The 15,613-nt window shown below is 41.5% G+C and overlaps 2 protein-coding genes across 6 annotated transcripts; one reads left to right on the plus strand and one right to left on the minus strand.

Annotated features, from left to right (window-relative positions):
• LOC147800340 (uncharacterized) lies at positions 1-14,551 on the minus strand. Of its 5 annotated transcripts, none has more exons than XM_087140696.1 (7): positions 14,388-14,551; positions 13,873-14,054; positions 12,872-12,919; positions 12,558-12,620; positions 10,964-11,044; positions 10,188-10,375; positions 1-2,759 (listed from the first exon to the last, which is right to left on the minus strand). In XM_087140696.1, exons 2-6 carry the CDS (start codon positions 14,015-14,017, stop codon positions 10,314-10,316), a joined length of 399 nt encoding a protein of 132 aa, XP_086996822.1. In that variant the 5' UTR covers positions 14,018-14,054; positions 14,388-14,551; the 3' UTR covers positions 1-2,759; positions 10,188-10,313. The 5 variants fall into 5 exon arrangements, with proteins under 5 accessions (XP_086996822.1, XP_086996812.1, XP_086996820.1 ...); XM_087140686.1 differs by lacking the exon at positions 14,388-14,551 and adding an exon at positions 14,300-14,379; XM_087140694.1 differs by lacking the exon at positions 14,388-14,551 and adding an exon at positions 14,289-14,379.
• LOC147800341 (uncharacterized) lies at positions 5,783-9,354 on the plus strand. The gene is made up of 2 exons (XM_087140676.1): positions 5,783-8,601; positions 9,300-9,354. Exon 1 carries the CDS (start codon positions 5,950-5,952, stop codon positions 8,344-8,346), a length of 2,397 nt encoding a protein of 798 aa, XP_086996802.1. The 5' UTR covers positions 5,783-5,949; the 3' UTR covers positions 8,347-8,601; positions 9,300-9,354.
• Positions 14,552-15,613: the final 1,062 nt, after the last annotated feature.

Consider the following 15,613-nt stretch of genomic DNA (forward strand, 5'->3'; position numbering starts at 1 on the left):
TTTGCAAAAGATGTTTGTATTCACTGTCAGACACAAGTCCAGTGGTAACAAAATCTCACAGTGGTTAATTCTGTGGGAACAAATGAAGTCATTCCTTGTGGGAGTAATTGTAAGTGTAAGCTGACCCATCTTGTTCTCTGGTGTTTTCGCATCGATTTGTGAACGTGAACCAACCTACAAAAACGATAGCGCCAGCCAAATCGGGTTACCTGAAGTGGTTAATTAGCATCAATCAGCACAGCATCCCCCCACGAGGCTTAATTGTTTCTACACATTCAAAACACGTTGCCATGTTGTTGGTACCCACTACTGTTCACCGGACACGATTATCATTCTCAGTTGGCCTATGCTGGAGACATTTAATCATTTGATGTGTACGATACCTGGCAAAATGAACCCCCACCTCTATTGTCGTATTTTTTTTGTGGACGGAAGCTTTGCAATTCCTGTATGATTTTGGCGGTTAGAAGCACAATAGGGTGTAGCTTTTGAGTCACACAGGGGGTCCCCCTTCCCATATATCGTAAGGATATATTCTATGAATTGGTCAGCTTTTCCTAGTCTACGATCATATTAAACATACAACATGTAATATTGCTAAGAATGCACAGACATCTATTACTCATAATTACTTTGCATTTATGAAATCTGTAAATATCTCAACCATTGTAAACAGTTGCAACACGCACGGCATAAGCAAGTGCCTCGAGGGGTCTGCTGAACAATTAAAAATATTCTTAATCACTGACAAACATAGGTCGGTTGTGTGAGAATTGGATTTCAGTTTAAGAAATGGCAAAACATCACTTTAAATAATAATTGTATTCATTAGAATCTGAAAATCTCAAAATCAATAGTAAGTCAGGTAATGTTAACAGAATAATGAAACTGATAAATTGGGAACGCACGAAGTTACTTCATATTCAAAACTTAAAAATGGAAAGAATAAAACACTGATTGGACACAGATTAAATATCACACAATATAAATCAAACAAGACACTGTTTTAACATTGGTCACTAAGGTAAATTAATCAAAGAAATGTTCTGGGAAATAATTATATGAAAGATTCCAACCAGTTTCTAATAGTATTGTTAAGGAAATATGATTTTTCCAATGTAAAAATTGACAGAGAATGATTTAGGTTTACCCCTTTCAAGTTAACTTTACATAATACCACACTACTCGTTTGTGTTGACGAATTAAGGTTTCTAATGCTGGACCTTTACCCTAGTAATTTCGAATTGACCCCCAACAAATGTCAACAGACCATTTTCCATATTAAATCCGTATTAAATCTTTCAAATAATCTTTAAATGCAGCAATGTCACAAATGTATGAACATAGGAAATTTCGCGTCATTAAATAAAGTCACAACATAAAGTGTACTAAAAACACGTAGAGACAAAATACACTTAAACACAGATGGTCCAAGTTTCTAATACATAAACTTTACACAACTTCTCACTGCTGAAGGAGCACACGTTTAGTAACTACATATTTACAAACCAAACAGCGGAATTGGACTTAAATACTTAGATCAAGTATTGTAAGACATTTCCTAACGTGGTCATCTGTGCCATGACACATCAGGTCAACAGACAAGTCTGAATTGTACATAAACAATTAGAATTCCACAATAATTTTCATGTTATCAATTGACAAAAAAAAGAATGTTCATGGTTATCTTGTGCACAAAATCAGCACAAAAAAAACCAAGCATGAAAAACAAATCCCAAGGCATTCAACATTCAATAAACAATGAAAGTTTACCACGTTGAAATTAGGAAAAAGTACAACAGAAAAAAATTTAGAGTTAAGTTGAGAACTGTGGTCAAACTTCATAATCATGAAAGAAATCACAAAAGGTCATTAAGAATGCCATGCAAGGGAAAGAATGTATGGAATGTGCACTCGAGCAAAACATAACCCAGAAGAAAGTCTTGCACATTGACATATGGCATAAGGTCAAATGGGAAAGAAGACCAAAACATATTACATCATTTACGAGCAAGCAACATGATGTAAGATTTTGAACTGATGCACCTCTGGGAAGCATGTTTTATTTGATTTCATGTGTTCTTATAAATGTGGAAGCATCCAAAACCAACACAGTGTCTTTCGTCTTCAGGGCTCAACTATAAAAAGCTAAAAGGGCTTTTACCCGTTCATGCCAAGTAGTGCATTTTGCATGTAAATTGCGTCTTTCGGACAAAACAAGGGGAACCTACCTTATGCAACAACAATACATGGTAGCTATGAACACAGGGCAAGGGCTCCTTATATTTTCACTGTCTGCTACGAATGATGCTATTTAAGAACATTTATAATTATCATTAACAGAAAAAAACACACTTTCAGCTTGTTACAATTCAGCTCTGAAGACAATTAATACTGCCTCCGATCTGGGTGCTTCCATATTTATTTGAACAGATAACATTAGAGAAAACATGTTTCCCATTGAGGGGGTCTTTCACATGGCTAGAAACACACAAATTTATAAGTGGTTATTAAGTGGTTTTAGCATTTTTCACCACAGGCAAAATGGGGTTATATCCCCTCAAGTAACAAAGATTAGTATATGCATTTCTACACGAGACCATGCGATGCAGATAAAAAAGGTGGTGGGATTTTGGCATGGCACATACTATTTTTTTACATCTAGAGAGCCAAACGAAAGTCTGTTCACAGCATAGAGTGTTGTCACCACTTACAACCAGGCAAGAAAAATTAAAAACACCTGGCAAGGAGACTCCCACCTGAAGTTTAAGAAAATAAAAGGAAATGCAAGCTAAGGAACACATTTCACAAACAGAAACATGTACACGTACTTTCAATGAACTGTGACCCATTAATTAATCCTTGAACAATTTATTAACTTCAACATTGACAATTTTACAATGTTGTATTTATGTCAATTATCATCTTTAAAATGCTTTCTGTTAAAGTTCAACAAAAAGAAGTTGGAAAATGTATTTCAAGACATAACATGCTGTAAATAGTGCACCCTTATCCTCACTTTGTCATTAACACATCAGGTCGAGATTCATCACTATCACATCTACTTCAACATATCCCAATGTTTGAAACCAAACAGACAAACAATTCAGGATGTTCTGCCTCGAGTTCTCCTCTTGGGCTGCTCATCCACAGTAATCTAGTCTAGCGCCCTCTACCATCGCTTTTCACTTTCCCGCTCCATGTCATTCACGTTACTTCACTCGTACATTTTACAACTTGCTACACCTGTTTATAAGCCCTTGTTCAAGCACGATCCGTAAGTTTACCATTTCTGTGTTTCCTTTATAATATATAGTTCCTCTGTAGTCTATTATAAGTCCAATTTAGGGTTTATTTCTGGTATATAAAGCCCTCTCAGTGTCACACTCACCTCCTCCACTCACGTGCGTAGTATTTTGTATACAATTACAATACACACATTCTTGCCAGTGCCTGTTATGTTTTATCGTAAGTTCTGTTTGTGGAACTGTCTGTAATTATCTTGCCTTCTTTGACTTCACAAGTTGATCTTTTTAAATTGAAGCGTGTTATGGAGTATTGCCCTGTTCATGTAATTTGACATGTACATGCATTTTCACCAGTATGTTTAAGCAAAGATTTCCGGTACATTGTGTCCTGTGTTCTTCATTTTCACTACTGTGCATGTTGCATTTTTATCTGTCTGTACGCACAGGACTGTTTGCTTTTTATGAGGTTTCATAGTTACATTCCTCACACATTGCATTTTTACCCATTAATTTGTACATGAACTCTTTCTACATGTACATGTATTTACATCTATTTGTGTCCTTTTACATTGACCTACATGTACATGTGTGTACATGTACTTTAGGTAGAATAGACTTTTTGCAGTCCTTAGACTTTCTGCATTTTCTACATTTCATTGTGTATTGTTATGGAACTTAGTGACTTATTCCTTGTTACTCAAAATATTTTGTATCTGTTTATTTACAGTTTTACATCGTTTTCCATTAAACGGCTCCAGTATAGGGGCCCACTTTGGAAGAGATGTTTAGGCCTCTGCACATTTGTGTGAACCAATCACATTGAGGGCAGAAGAGTAAAAGGATCGACACTTCACTTCAAGAGCTTCCCCCATTGACTGGTGCTACGTAACAACCATGTCGTCTGCCCAAGGATCCAGTGACTTGCAGAACCTGGAAGTGCGTTCAGAGTGTGGAGCGTCATCTTCCGCTTCACGACGATCTACAAGGTCTCACGTCAGCTTGGCTGCAGCAGAGGCACGTGCTAAAGCAGAGGCCGCACGCACGAGAGCTGACTACACCAAACGTCAGATCGAGATGAAAGTGGAAAGTGCACGTTTGGACGCCATGTTGACTGCCTTGCAAGAAGAAGGCGAAGCTGAGTCTGCATTAGCTGCCGCCAAGACACTGGAGGCAGCTGCGGAGGCCGAAGCCATCAAGGATGGAGCAAGCATTGTCAGCAACCCCCTTGCACCTTCGGCTGAACCGGCACGACGCACAGAAGAGTATATCGACTCACATTTTGACCGTCGCCAAGAGCCCCCTGTTGAGCAACCTGGCTCGAAGGCCGCCCCCATTTTCAACGGACAGTTGCATCCGGAAAGCATCACCATTGAGTCTCAGGCCCCTCCGCCGCATCCTCCGCAGAACTTTCCAAGCTTCTCTGCCCAAGCCCCTCAAACAACTGTCGCAATGACCTTTCCACGCCCCTCCTACCTGACAAATGTGGCCGAACATTGTCATGCCGACAACAGGGGCCAGACTAATGGACCCGCACCCAGTCGTTCAGATATTTCAGACCTCACGGCCCACCTCACTCGTCGAGACCTGCTCACAGCTGGGCTCAAGGTTTTTGACAACCGGCCAGAGAATTACCGGGCGTGGAAAGCTAATTTCCACAATGTGACACAAGGCTTGAACCTGAAACCTAGTGAGAAGCTGGACCTACTCACCAGATGGCTTGGCGGGGAGTCCCTACAGCATGCCACCAGGATCAGAGCTGTGCACATCGACGACCCGTCGGCTGGCTTGAACTTGGTTTGGCAACGGCTCGACAAGAAATACGGGTCTCCGGAGGCCATTGAGGCATCTCTCTTCTCACGTTTGGAGAACTTTCCTAAGATAGGAAACAGAGAATACACGAAACTACAGGAGCTTGCGGATCTTCTCACTGAAGTTCGGGCGGCAAAACTCGAAGGTAAATTGCCTGGCCTCAATTTCCTAGATACAGCCAGAGGAACAAATCCAATTGTCCAGAAACTTCCACACTACCTTCAAGAGAAGTGGGTGACAAAAGGCTCGATGTATAAGGAACAGCACAGCGTTCCCTTCCCCCCTTTTTCCTTTTTTGTCAGTTTCGTCTACTCACAAGCAGAGATGAGGAACGACCCAAGCTTCTCACTCCTCCCGTCTTTTATGACCACATCTGTGAATGACAAACCTACACCTAACCGATCCAAACCCAGGGTTCCGGTTTCCGTCCAGAAGACTGAAATAGAGAGAACCACTGCTCCGCCGTCTGCCTCAAATACGCCACTGGAACCCGAAAGGCAATGCCCCATCCACAAGAAACCTCACTCACTTAGAAAATGTCGTGGGTTCAGGGGAAAGCCACTAGAGGAAAGGAAGTCCTACCTGAAAGAACATGCCATCTGCTACCGCTGCTGTGCTTCCACTGCTCATCAGGCAAAAGAGTGCAAGGCTGCCATTCATTGCACAGAGTGTGACAGTGACCGTCACGTGTCAGCCCTTCATGATGGCCCACCCCCCTTGGGCACAAAAGGATCTCGGGCACAATGCAGAGAGCCACGGCGGGGAGAAAGCTCGTCCAGAACCTCCCCTGACAACCTCGACTTGTACAGCGGTTTGTGGAAAAGGTGTGCAGGGGAAATCATGTGCCAAGATATGCCTAGCCAGTATTTATCCAGAAGGGCAACCTGACAAAATGAAGAGAGTGTATGTCATGCTTGATGACCAGAGCAATCATTCGCTTGCAAGATCCACTTTCTTCGACATGTTTAACATTCATGGGAACCCATCCCCGTACTCACTCCGTACATGCTCTGGAACAACAAATACTCATGGAAGGAGAGCCTTTGGCTTTACCTTACAGTCGCTGGATGGTGAAGTCCGCATCTCATTGCCACCTCTCATTGAGTGCGATGCCATCCCCAACAACCGGGACGAAATCCCGACGCCAGAAGCTGCTAGTCATCACCCTCACCTAGAGGCCATTGCCCATAAGATCTCGCCACTAGATCCGTCAGCTGAAATTCTCCTGCTGCTAGGCAGAGACGTCATTCAGGCACACAAGGTTCGAAGCCAGTGCAACGGGCCACCAGACGCACCGTACGCTCAACGCTTGGATTTGGGCTGGGTAGTAATTGGAGATGTGTGCCTTGGCGGAGCACACAAGCCTGAAGTCCATGCCTACAAGACTAGCATACTGGACAACGGCCGGCCTACCTGCCTGACGCCATGCAGAAACAAGCTTCACGTCAAAGAAACATTGACAGACGAGACCTTCGAGTGTGTTCCTAAGAGACAGTCGGCCAGCGCAGGTTTCGACATCTTCAAAGAATCTCCTGATGATTACAGGATGGCAGCATCAGTCGAGGATGAGCTTTTCCTATCCATCATGAATAAGGAGTTTGTCCAGGATGACGCCAACAGTTGGGTAGCCCCACTCCCCTTCAGGTCTCATCGGCAGCGTCATCCGAAAAACGACAAAGAAGTCAGACTCCAGACGACTACACATAGCTGTGCCACAGTTGTGTCTGAAGCAGGCCTGAGAAGTGAGCGCTTCAAACGTTTCTCCTCTTGGAGGGATCTTCAGACTGCCATTTCAAAACTCTCCCACATTGCTGACTCTTTTTCCCAGACGGACAAAGGCAGCCCATGTCATGGATGGCACCAATGTCAGCAGCACCAAAGGCCAGAACAGTTGGAGCGGGCAAAGGTGACGATTCTCCATTCAGTACAGAATGAGGTCTATGCAGACGAGATAAGAAGTCTCAAGAGTGGGCATCCGATTTCCAAATCCAGTCCACTCATCAAGCTCCATCCCTTTCTTGACAAGAATGATCTACTCAGAGTTGGAGGTCGACTGGGAAAGGCCAAGCTCTCTAATGATGAAGCTCACCCAGCTGTAATCCCTGGGAAGTGTCACGTCACCACACTTCTCATCAGACACTTTCATGAAAAGGTACGCCATCAGGGCAGACACTTGACCGAAGGTGCGGTGAGAGCAGCAGGCTTCTGGGTCCTTGGTGGCAAGCGAGTCATCAGCAGTTTGATCTATCACTGTGTTACCTGTCGTAGACTACGAGGCAAACAACAAGAGCAGATCATGGCAGACTTACCCCCAGATCGCCTGAGTGCCAACCCTCCCTTCACCTATGTAGGCCTAGATGTGTTCGGCCCATGGTCAGTCACGACCCGTAGAACAAGAGGAGGTCAAGCAAACAACAAACGCTGGGCCGTCATCTTTACATGCATGGCCACTCGAGGTGTACATATCGAGGTGATCGAGGCAATGGACACCTCCAGCTTTGTGAATGCACTCAGACGTTTCTTTTCCTTGAGAGGACCGTCAAAGCTGCTCAGGTCTGATTGTGGGACTAACTTCATAGGTGCCTGCAAAGAGCTTGGCATCAATTCATCAGGACGTCAGAAGGAACAGGTTGAGCGCTTGCTTATAGACAATAGATGTGAGTGGAAATTCAACCCTCCCCATGCCTCACACATGGGTGGCAGTTGGGAAAGAATGATCGGTACTGCTCGTCGCATCCTTGACGCCATGTTGCTTCAGCTGGGACCAGGCAAGCTAACTCATGAAGTCTTGACTACGCTCATGGCAGAGGTGACTGCCATCATTAACGCAAGACCATTGTCTCCAGTTTCTACGGATCCCGACCTTCCATTCATTCTCACCCCAGCGACGCTCCTCACGCAGAAGGTCGGTACACCCCCAGTCCCTCCTGGTGAGTTTGATGACAAGGATCTCTTCAGATGTCAGTGGCGACGCGTTCAGAGATTGGCCAACATGTTCTGGGAGAGGTGGAAGCGAGAGTACATCATGAATCTACAAGAACGCCGCAAGTGGAAAACAGAGAAACCTAACTTGCAACAGGGAGATGTCGTCCCCATGAAAGACTCTCAAGCCAAGAGGATTGAATGGCCCATGGGGTTGGTCACTAAGACCTTCCCTAGTGGAGATGACAGAGTCAGGAAGATTGAAGTAAAAATCATCCGTAATGGAGAACAGAGACTGTTCCTGAGACCCTTGACTGAAGTCATTCTCCTTCTCGCTAGAGACTCTAGCAACTCATCCTCAGAATGAATGTGTTACATTCTCACTGTGTATTCCATGCTGTTTGTTATTATCATCATGTTCTTTAGATTTGACATCTATCAGATGCCAGGCGGGGAGTGTTCTGCCTCGAGTTCTCCTCTTGGGCTGCTCATCCACAGTAATCTAGTCTAGCGCCCTCTACCATCGCTTTTCACTTTCCCGCTCCATGTCATTCACGTTACTTCACTCGTACATTTTACAACTTGCTACACCTGTTTATAAGCCCTTGTTCAAGCACGATCCGTAAGTTTACCATTTCTGTGTTTCCTTTATAATATATAGTTCCTCTGTAGTCTATTATAAGTCCAATTTAGGGTTTATTTCTGGTATATAAAGCCCTCTCAGTGTCACACTCACCTCCTCCACTCATGTGCGTAGTATTTTGTATACAATTACAATACACACATTCTTGCCAGTGCCTGTTATGTTTTATCGTAAGTTCTGTTTGTGGAACTGTCTGTAATTATCTTGCCTTCTTTGACTTCACAAGTTGATCTTTTTAAATTGAAGCGTGTTATGGAGTATTGCCCTGTTCATGTAATTTGACATGTACATGCATTTTCACCAGTATGTTTAAGCAAAGATTTCCGGTACATTGTGTCCTGTGTTCTTCATTTTCACTACTGTGCATGTTGCATTTTTATCTGTCTGTACGCACAGGACTGTTTGCTTTTTATGAGGTTTCATAGTTACATTCCTCACACATTGCATTTTTACCCATTAATTTGTACATGAACTCTTTCTACATGTACATGTATTTACATCTATTTGTGTCCTTTTACATTGACCTACATGTACATGTGTGTACATGTACTTTAGGTAGAATAGACTTTTTGCAGTCCTTAGACTTTCTGCATTTTCTACATTTCATTGTGTATTGTTATGGAACTTAGTGACTTATTCCTTGTTACTCAAAATATTTTGTATCTGTTTATTTACAGTTTTACATCGTTTTCCATTAAACGGCTCCAGTATAGGGGCCCACTTTGGAAGAGATGTTTAGGCCTCTGCACATTTGTGTGAACCAATCACATTGAGGGCAGAAGACAGGATATATTGTGCTTTGAAGGGTGCATGTTTAATGTCATGCGAGTACGCATGCATCAGACTAGAATACTAGAGATGGCATCAGGAATGTTCAGATGATGGGCACCCAGTGTTGAGGGATAATGTTATGAGAGACATACTGTAGTATTCGCTCCATAAGAACAGAGTATTATTCGTTGGGATGTCACATTCAGTTTTCTTTTAAATTCATTTCATTCTTTGCAATTAAGCTGCTAACAAAGACTACTGAAGCGAGAAAGCCAGCCAATCGTTTCGAGTTTGAGATTCAAAACAGAGTGGTCTCTGTCTTTTACATTCTTCTTTCAAACACCAATACGAGGCTCTTGCCTTTCAGCAAGATTGTGCTCAAATTAAAGTGTCTGGCCCTCCATATTTGTGATGGGTTTAGCTCACGGTAGTCAGGCAATCACTTTGTTTACAATGTTTTGGCAATGTGGAATTGGTATGGTTATAGCATTAGCCTGTGTTATATGTCATGACCGTTGTCCCCACCTTTCACCTACAGTAAAGCACCACAGTGAAAACTAGAGCTTGTTTTAGGCATAAGTACATATTGTTAAGGACTTTAAATCCATTACAAGAATAGGCATGTATCAACATTAAGCAATTACCCATAAGGAACAAATAACACAAAGGAATGTTTGCAGCATCTCTTTTAAGTGATTAAAAAGACACAGCTAATAATCACACGTACACTATGGCACAACAAACATGATATACAGTGTTTCGGTTACTCATGCAAGAAATAATCTGAAACTAACCTGTACAAGGATTGCCAGTATTCAATGTGCCCACCAGCACAGGCAATGAACAAGTGTCCTCGGCTCCATTTCTGGAGTGACTTCCTACCACCAGTATCCTTTCTGCATGACATCGGGTTTTCTTCTTCACAACCAGCCATTATAGCAGGCATTTGTTGAGAGTTCTCTTCTAGGAAACTCAAAAGTGCCTACATTGAAAGCATAGTGATGATGTAGAGGGAAAAAAAAATCAGGTGTGTGTAAGTATGTTTAAATGCGCATTATTTGTCAAACTACTTACATCAGCATCTGTAGTCTCGTGTACATGTATTATGTGAAATCTCATACAGGGACAATTATTTAGTGGTTTTAAATGGGCACTCACTTCTTTCAAAAACCCTCCATATTCAAAAAGACAAATATCCATGGCATGGCCGCAAAAGTATCCAGTTAACTTGCTACTTCTACTAGTAAAAGCTTCAAATTTGAGGAAAAAAATGTGTCTATAATTCGTGAATGTGATAAAACAGGGATGCACTACAGACAACCACGGAGGCCTAATGCCTTTGGGTAGTGGAAACATGCTGAGGACAGGAAACAGACAGTTAACAGCAATATTTGGGAAAAAAATGTTTAACAGTAAAGTGAACCACATGAGCAGTTTTTTATCTAGCCAACAAGTTACAAAAGCAACAACTTTTTCAAATAAAAATGAAAATTCACTTGGGACTCACAACTATGGTCAATGTTGGAAGGTCAAAAACTGAATTCTGCATTTGGGGAACAAAGATACATACCCTGAGCATCAACAGCAGATAACCCATCCAAACTGGCATTCACACTGGAAAGGACAGCGTCAACATTACGGATGGTTGAATCTGAAAAGCAATTGAAATGACAAACCAGAAAGGTGAAGCAAATATCACAGACAACACATAAAAAGAAAAACTATTCCTATCCATAAATAACTAAAATTCAGGGTTACATATGAGCTGAAAAAGGGTGATATTAACCAACCAAAAATTCATTTTAGATGGTAAAATAGGCACCGCCAATATTTTTTGGGCCGATAACGATACATATATTTTTACACAGGGGTGAGACCGGACCATGACAAAAAATCCATGATCTTCAAATAGTATTATTTGTACATGTACACATGTACATGTATGTACATGTATATGTACACTGTACATATGAATGTGCATGCATGCACATGTACCAGTTCATAAATGTACATATACACGCATGCACATATGCACATTATATGATATTGATGTACAAGCACAACATCACTATGAAGTTCTATGTTTTTGCTCCAAGTCTAAGAAATATTGGGACACAGCAAACAATTTGCAGCAGATTTGTATTTGTTCCCTGTTTCAAAAGAAAATTCACATTACCAAACACACTGTTCATGGACAAAACATACTATGCCCTTTAAGTCTCCTACATCATACCAGTACAAGCATCTGAAGTGCCCAAATTGATCAATCTTTAAGAGGAAAACTCTGTGGATCATCCCCCTTCACCATGATGCCAAGTTCACAATCCATGCTCATCTCCAACCATAAAACCATAAAAATCTCCACGGATTTTTGGCACCTTTTTCAACAAATAGGCCCCTCATCTCGGTCAATTATTTGTTATACCATTGGAATATATACAGGGCAGATCACCCACCCTCATATCTTAAGTGTATTCGAACAGTGGCCAAGAAAATCTACTTTCAGCAACATTTCCACTATCACATTTGTGCTTATCTCGTCAAAGTGTTTCTCAAGATATCTGAGAATGGTACCAAGTAAACCAACAACAAACCGAATAACCTTCATGCGTGAGTCCAAAAACTTTGACATGTCCTTTGCCAAACCATGGTACTTATGGACGTTCTCATTTACCTCGCCGGCAACCCTGGTATCATCTGTTGCACAGATCTGCAGCATACATGTATTTACAACATCTGGCCACCTTAGAATCAGCTGTATCTATTACCTTCCCTTCACAGCAACTGCATGTTTCTGACAAATATCCCAGCAGTTTACCTTGACTAATTTCTCATGCCTTCCCTTGTAATCCATCTGAGCAATTTGGCTACACTCACAACTAAATGAAGTACATTTTCCTTTCTCTCCATATAAATCCTACACAAAAACGCTCCTCTATCTTTAACTACAACACCTTCATCCTCAATGCCTGGCCCTGTACCGCCATTATCGACTGTACTTTTCATTTTTTTTAATAGCTTAACCGAAATTGTAATAATCATAACAATACATTTATTATAAGCTCGAGTAAAATGACCCACAAAGAAAAGAAACTATCCATATTCCATTAAACATGCATTTCTGAAACTTTTATAAATTTCAACAGGTAACAAGAGAGCCATACCTTCAACTGGAGAGTCTGTCAAACATTCAAGCTCTTCTTCGCTCTCATCGACGTGGGTTGAATCTAAAAAGTATGACAAAAAAGGAGTTGTACTGTAGATTTTCCATTTCGCATTTAAGTGACACATCAATTCCGTAGCAATATCTGAAAAGGTTCATGCCAATGCATTGAAAGGAAACTGCTTAAATTGTCTGTATAATGGACAATTAAAAAATCATTACATAACAGTGAGGTGGTAAAAACAAGCACAATTGCATTATGTAGTGAACCAAAACCAAAAATAAAAAAGGAAAAGTTAATGTAAAATTGCATACCTCTGTCTTCAACATCTAAATGTGTCCGACTTCTGCCTTCTTGAGTATCTGTAGAACAGAAAATCACCCATGTGTCAATGCAATGGCAGTGGGTCTTGATAATTGTATGTACTACTTTGCATACATGCGCTTAAAAAAATTATGTATCAGTCAAACAGGTACATGGATATCTTGCTATGTACTACATCTGACAATATTACGATAACAATATCTCAAACGTCAATGACCAAAAATTTATCTGGGACAATTGCCTATTAAATTTGCACAATATTACCGTGTATTAACATTGTGCTCAGCAAGCTGAGAGTTGATGGGCTGAAATTTGAAAATAACCAATGTATAAAAGCACAATGGCAATTGCAAAAAGGACAATTTTATTCAACCATATCTCACTAAATGCTCAAAATGTGCCATGGCACGCCAGATTAATATATGGAGCTTCATCAGGAAAAAATTACACAATGAATACGCCATAACATGAGCAGGATGGTGGGAACATGAAATTCTAAAACGAAGACATATGAGTTCAATCATGCATTGACTACATTTTACTCCACGACATACATGTACTAGGCATTTAAGACAAAAATGAACTTGGCCCGTCTTACAGAAGAAAACTCAAGGATTAAAGGCATCCATTCTCCTGAATCGGTCTTAAATGTATGTTTAATTAATTCCTGCCAGGGATTCCGGTTCCAGACACGTACCGACATTTTTTCACTCTCAAAAGTGGAGATAATCTAACTTGATTTTTAAAAGGCTGCAGGCCTGGCTGAAATACTCGGGTGTCAATAGATTTTGTCTGTCCTTCGTGGGGGTGCAAGTTTCCGGTAAATGAAGGGAGTAATTTTCAAAGAATTTTGGGAAAAAAAAGATAATTAGCCCAGTCCAGCATCGTCAACATTGATAACTGACTCAGGCAGCAAGTGGTTAAGACTTGCCAAGCAGAAATTTACTGACATTTACATTAAATACAATTTAAGAGTATACAATACACCAACCTGATTTAATGGTGTCAGCAACTTGCACACCACATGCAGTGCTTAAGGAATTCATGGATTCCAGTGGGGATGTCAGACTTTTCTGCCACTGTACAATGTGCTTGGCAAAAGGCTTTGCCACGAAGTGGAACATTAGTGGAGACATCGGGGAGACCTGGGATCTCTATTTTTGAAACCACACTCTATGAAAGTAGAAAATAAAAAAACAAATAAAAACCGGCAACGGGAACAACTTTGTTCAAAACATTTAATGTACACACTAGTGGACGTTAGTTTCCATTACTTTACAAAACTGTGAATGGCAACAGTGCATGACAGAGTGCAAAGAATGCCACGACTGGAGGTAATGGGTCAGAACATGGAGAAATAATGTGTTTTATTTCTCCATGGTCAGACCTTGTGTTGTTTTTTTTTACTTGTCACGCACACATTCAACACAATATAAAATTCCAATCAACAAGAAAGGCTTAAATTTGATAAACACGTGGCGTGGCATGCAGAGAGTGGTCTGGTACCTTATTCTCTGGATATAGTTCCATATATCAATGTCGCGCAGAGGTGCTGACCATTCCTTGGTTCCTGGATGGTAATATAATTGATACACACAAAACCAGGATACCAGTCGTGTAGGGTTTGTAGCGCTACAGATAGCAGGCACGAATAATGCAGGCCCCATATCCGGCTGCATTTGGCTGCAGCACTGCAGCACTGACCTCTATGCAGTTGCCACAGTGACACCTTGTGCGTGCGTCTCAATGGCGTAGGGGGATATAGGGGTATCCCCACACACTTTTTTTTGTATTTGCCTGCAACTGAGGACCCCCTGGATTGCTCCTCTTTTGTGTGCAGTTAAACTTTTTTAGAGGACCACTCATATGTTTTGTCAATCGGGGACCCTGAATCGGGAACCTTATTGTCCTCTATTGTTCAGGGTCCCCACTGAATGCAAAAATAAACTCCTGCACACTTGTACATCATGTGCATCATCCTAGTACCCATGAGCACAAATTCGCCACCGGGGAAACCCCGACGGTTGCTTCATGCTTCGCGTCGTGCATGGCGTAGTAGACCTACACGTAAAGATATCGAATCAACATATTGTAAATGTAATATTTAAACAACAGCTAAAACAGACAAAGTCTTGATGATTGATCAAGTCATCTTGATGGCTCCGTTACAGAATGCATATACCTGGCAAATGTCAAACGATTCGATACACCTAACGTTTTAACGCCGAAGATGATGCACTGGACGCTCCCGTCTTCCGATGTGACGCAGTCGTCGGTTTGTCATACAGCAAGTCTAACAACTCGACGCAAAGCGCCTTTCCATATCCTCTACGGTAAACATTTCTTAATTAGACTGCTGGGACTAGGAACTTTGTAAGGCGCCTTCCCATATGCACGTCGATCAGCACGTTGCGTAGGCCTATCTGTCGGAATCGGTCCCGGAGCGCTAGCGCCGATTCTGACTGCCGACATGTATATATACAGTCATTGCCCTTAATGAGCTCTTTTTTCTGGTCTTATTTTAGGAATGTTTGGTTTGAATCATTTTTATTATGGCATTTGTACAAAAGCGTTTTTAGGAGATTTCATGATCACCCCTTTGATGAAATAGCGCATTTTGTTCCTTGTGAACTTTAGCCTTCCAGAAGTAGTCAACATGTTGTTTGCCAGTCTTTGCCAAATTCGTACCAAGTCTTTGAACACTGATGTATTGGAGGGAGAATATAATTACA

Source organism: Acanthaster planci, linkage group LG01 (genome assembly GCF_054643075.1).
Source record: "Acanthaster planci isolate LZ-2023a linkage group LG01, COTS_SCS, whole genome shotgun sequence".
In the NCBI taxonomy this organism is placed as follows: domain Eukaryota; kingdom Metazoa; phylum Echinodermata; class Asteroidea; order Valvatida; family Acanthasteridae; genus Acanthaster; species Acanthaster planci.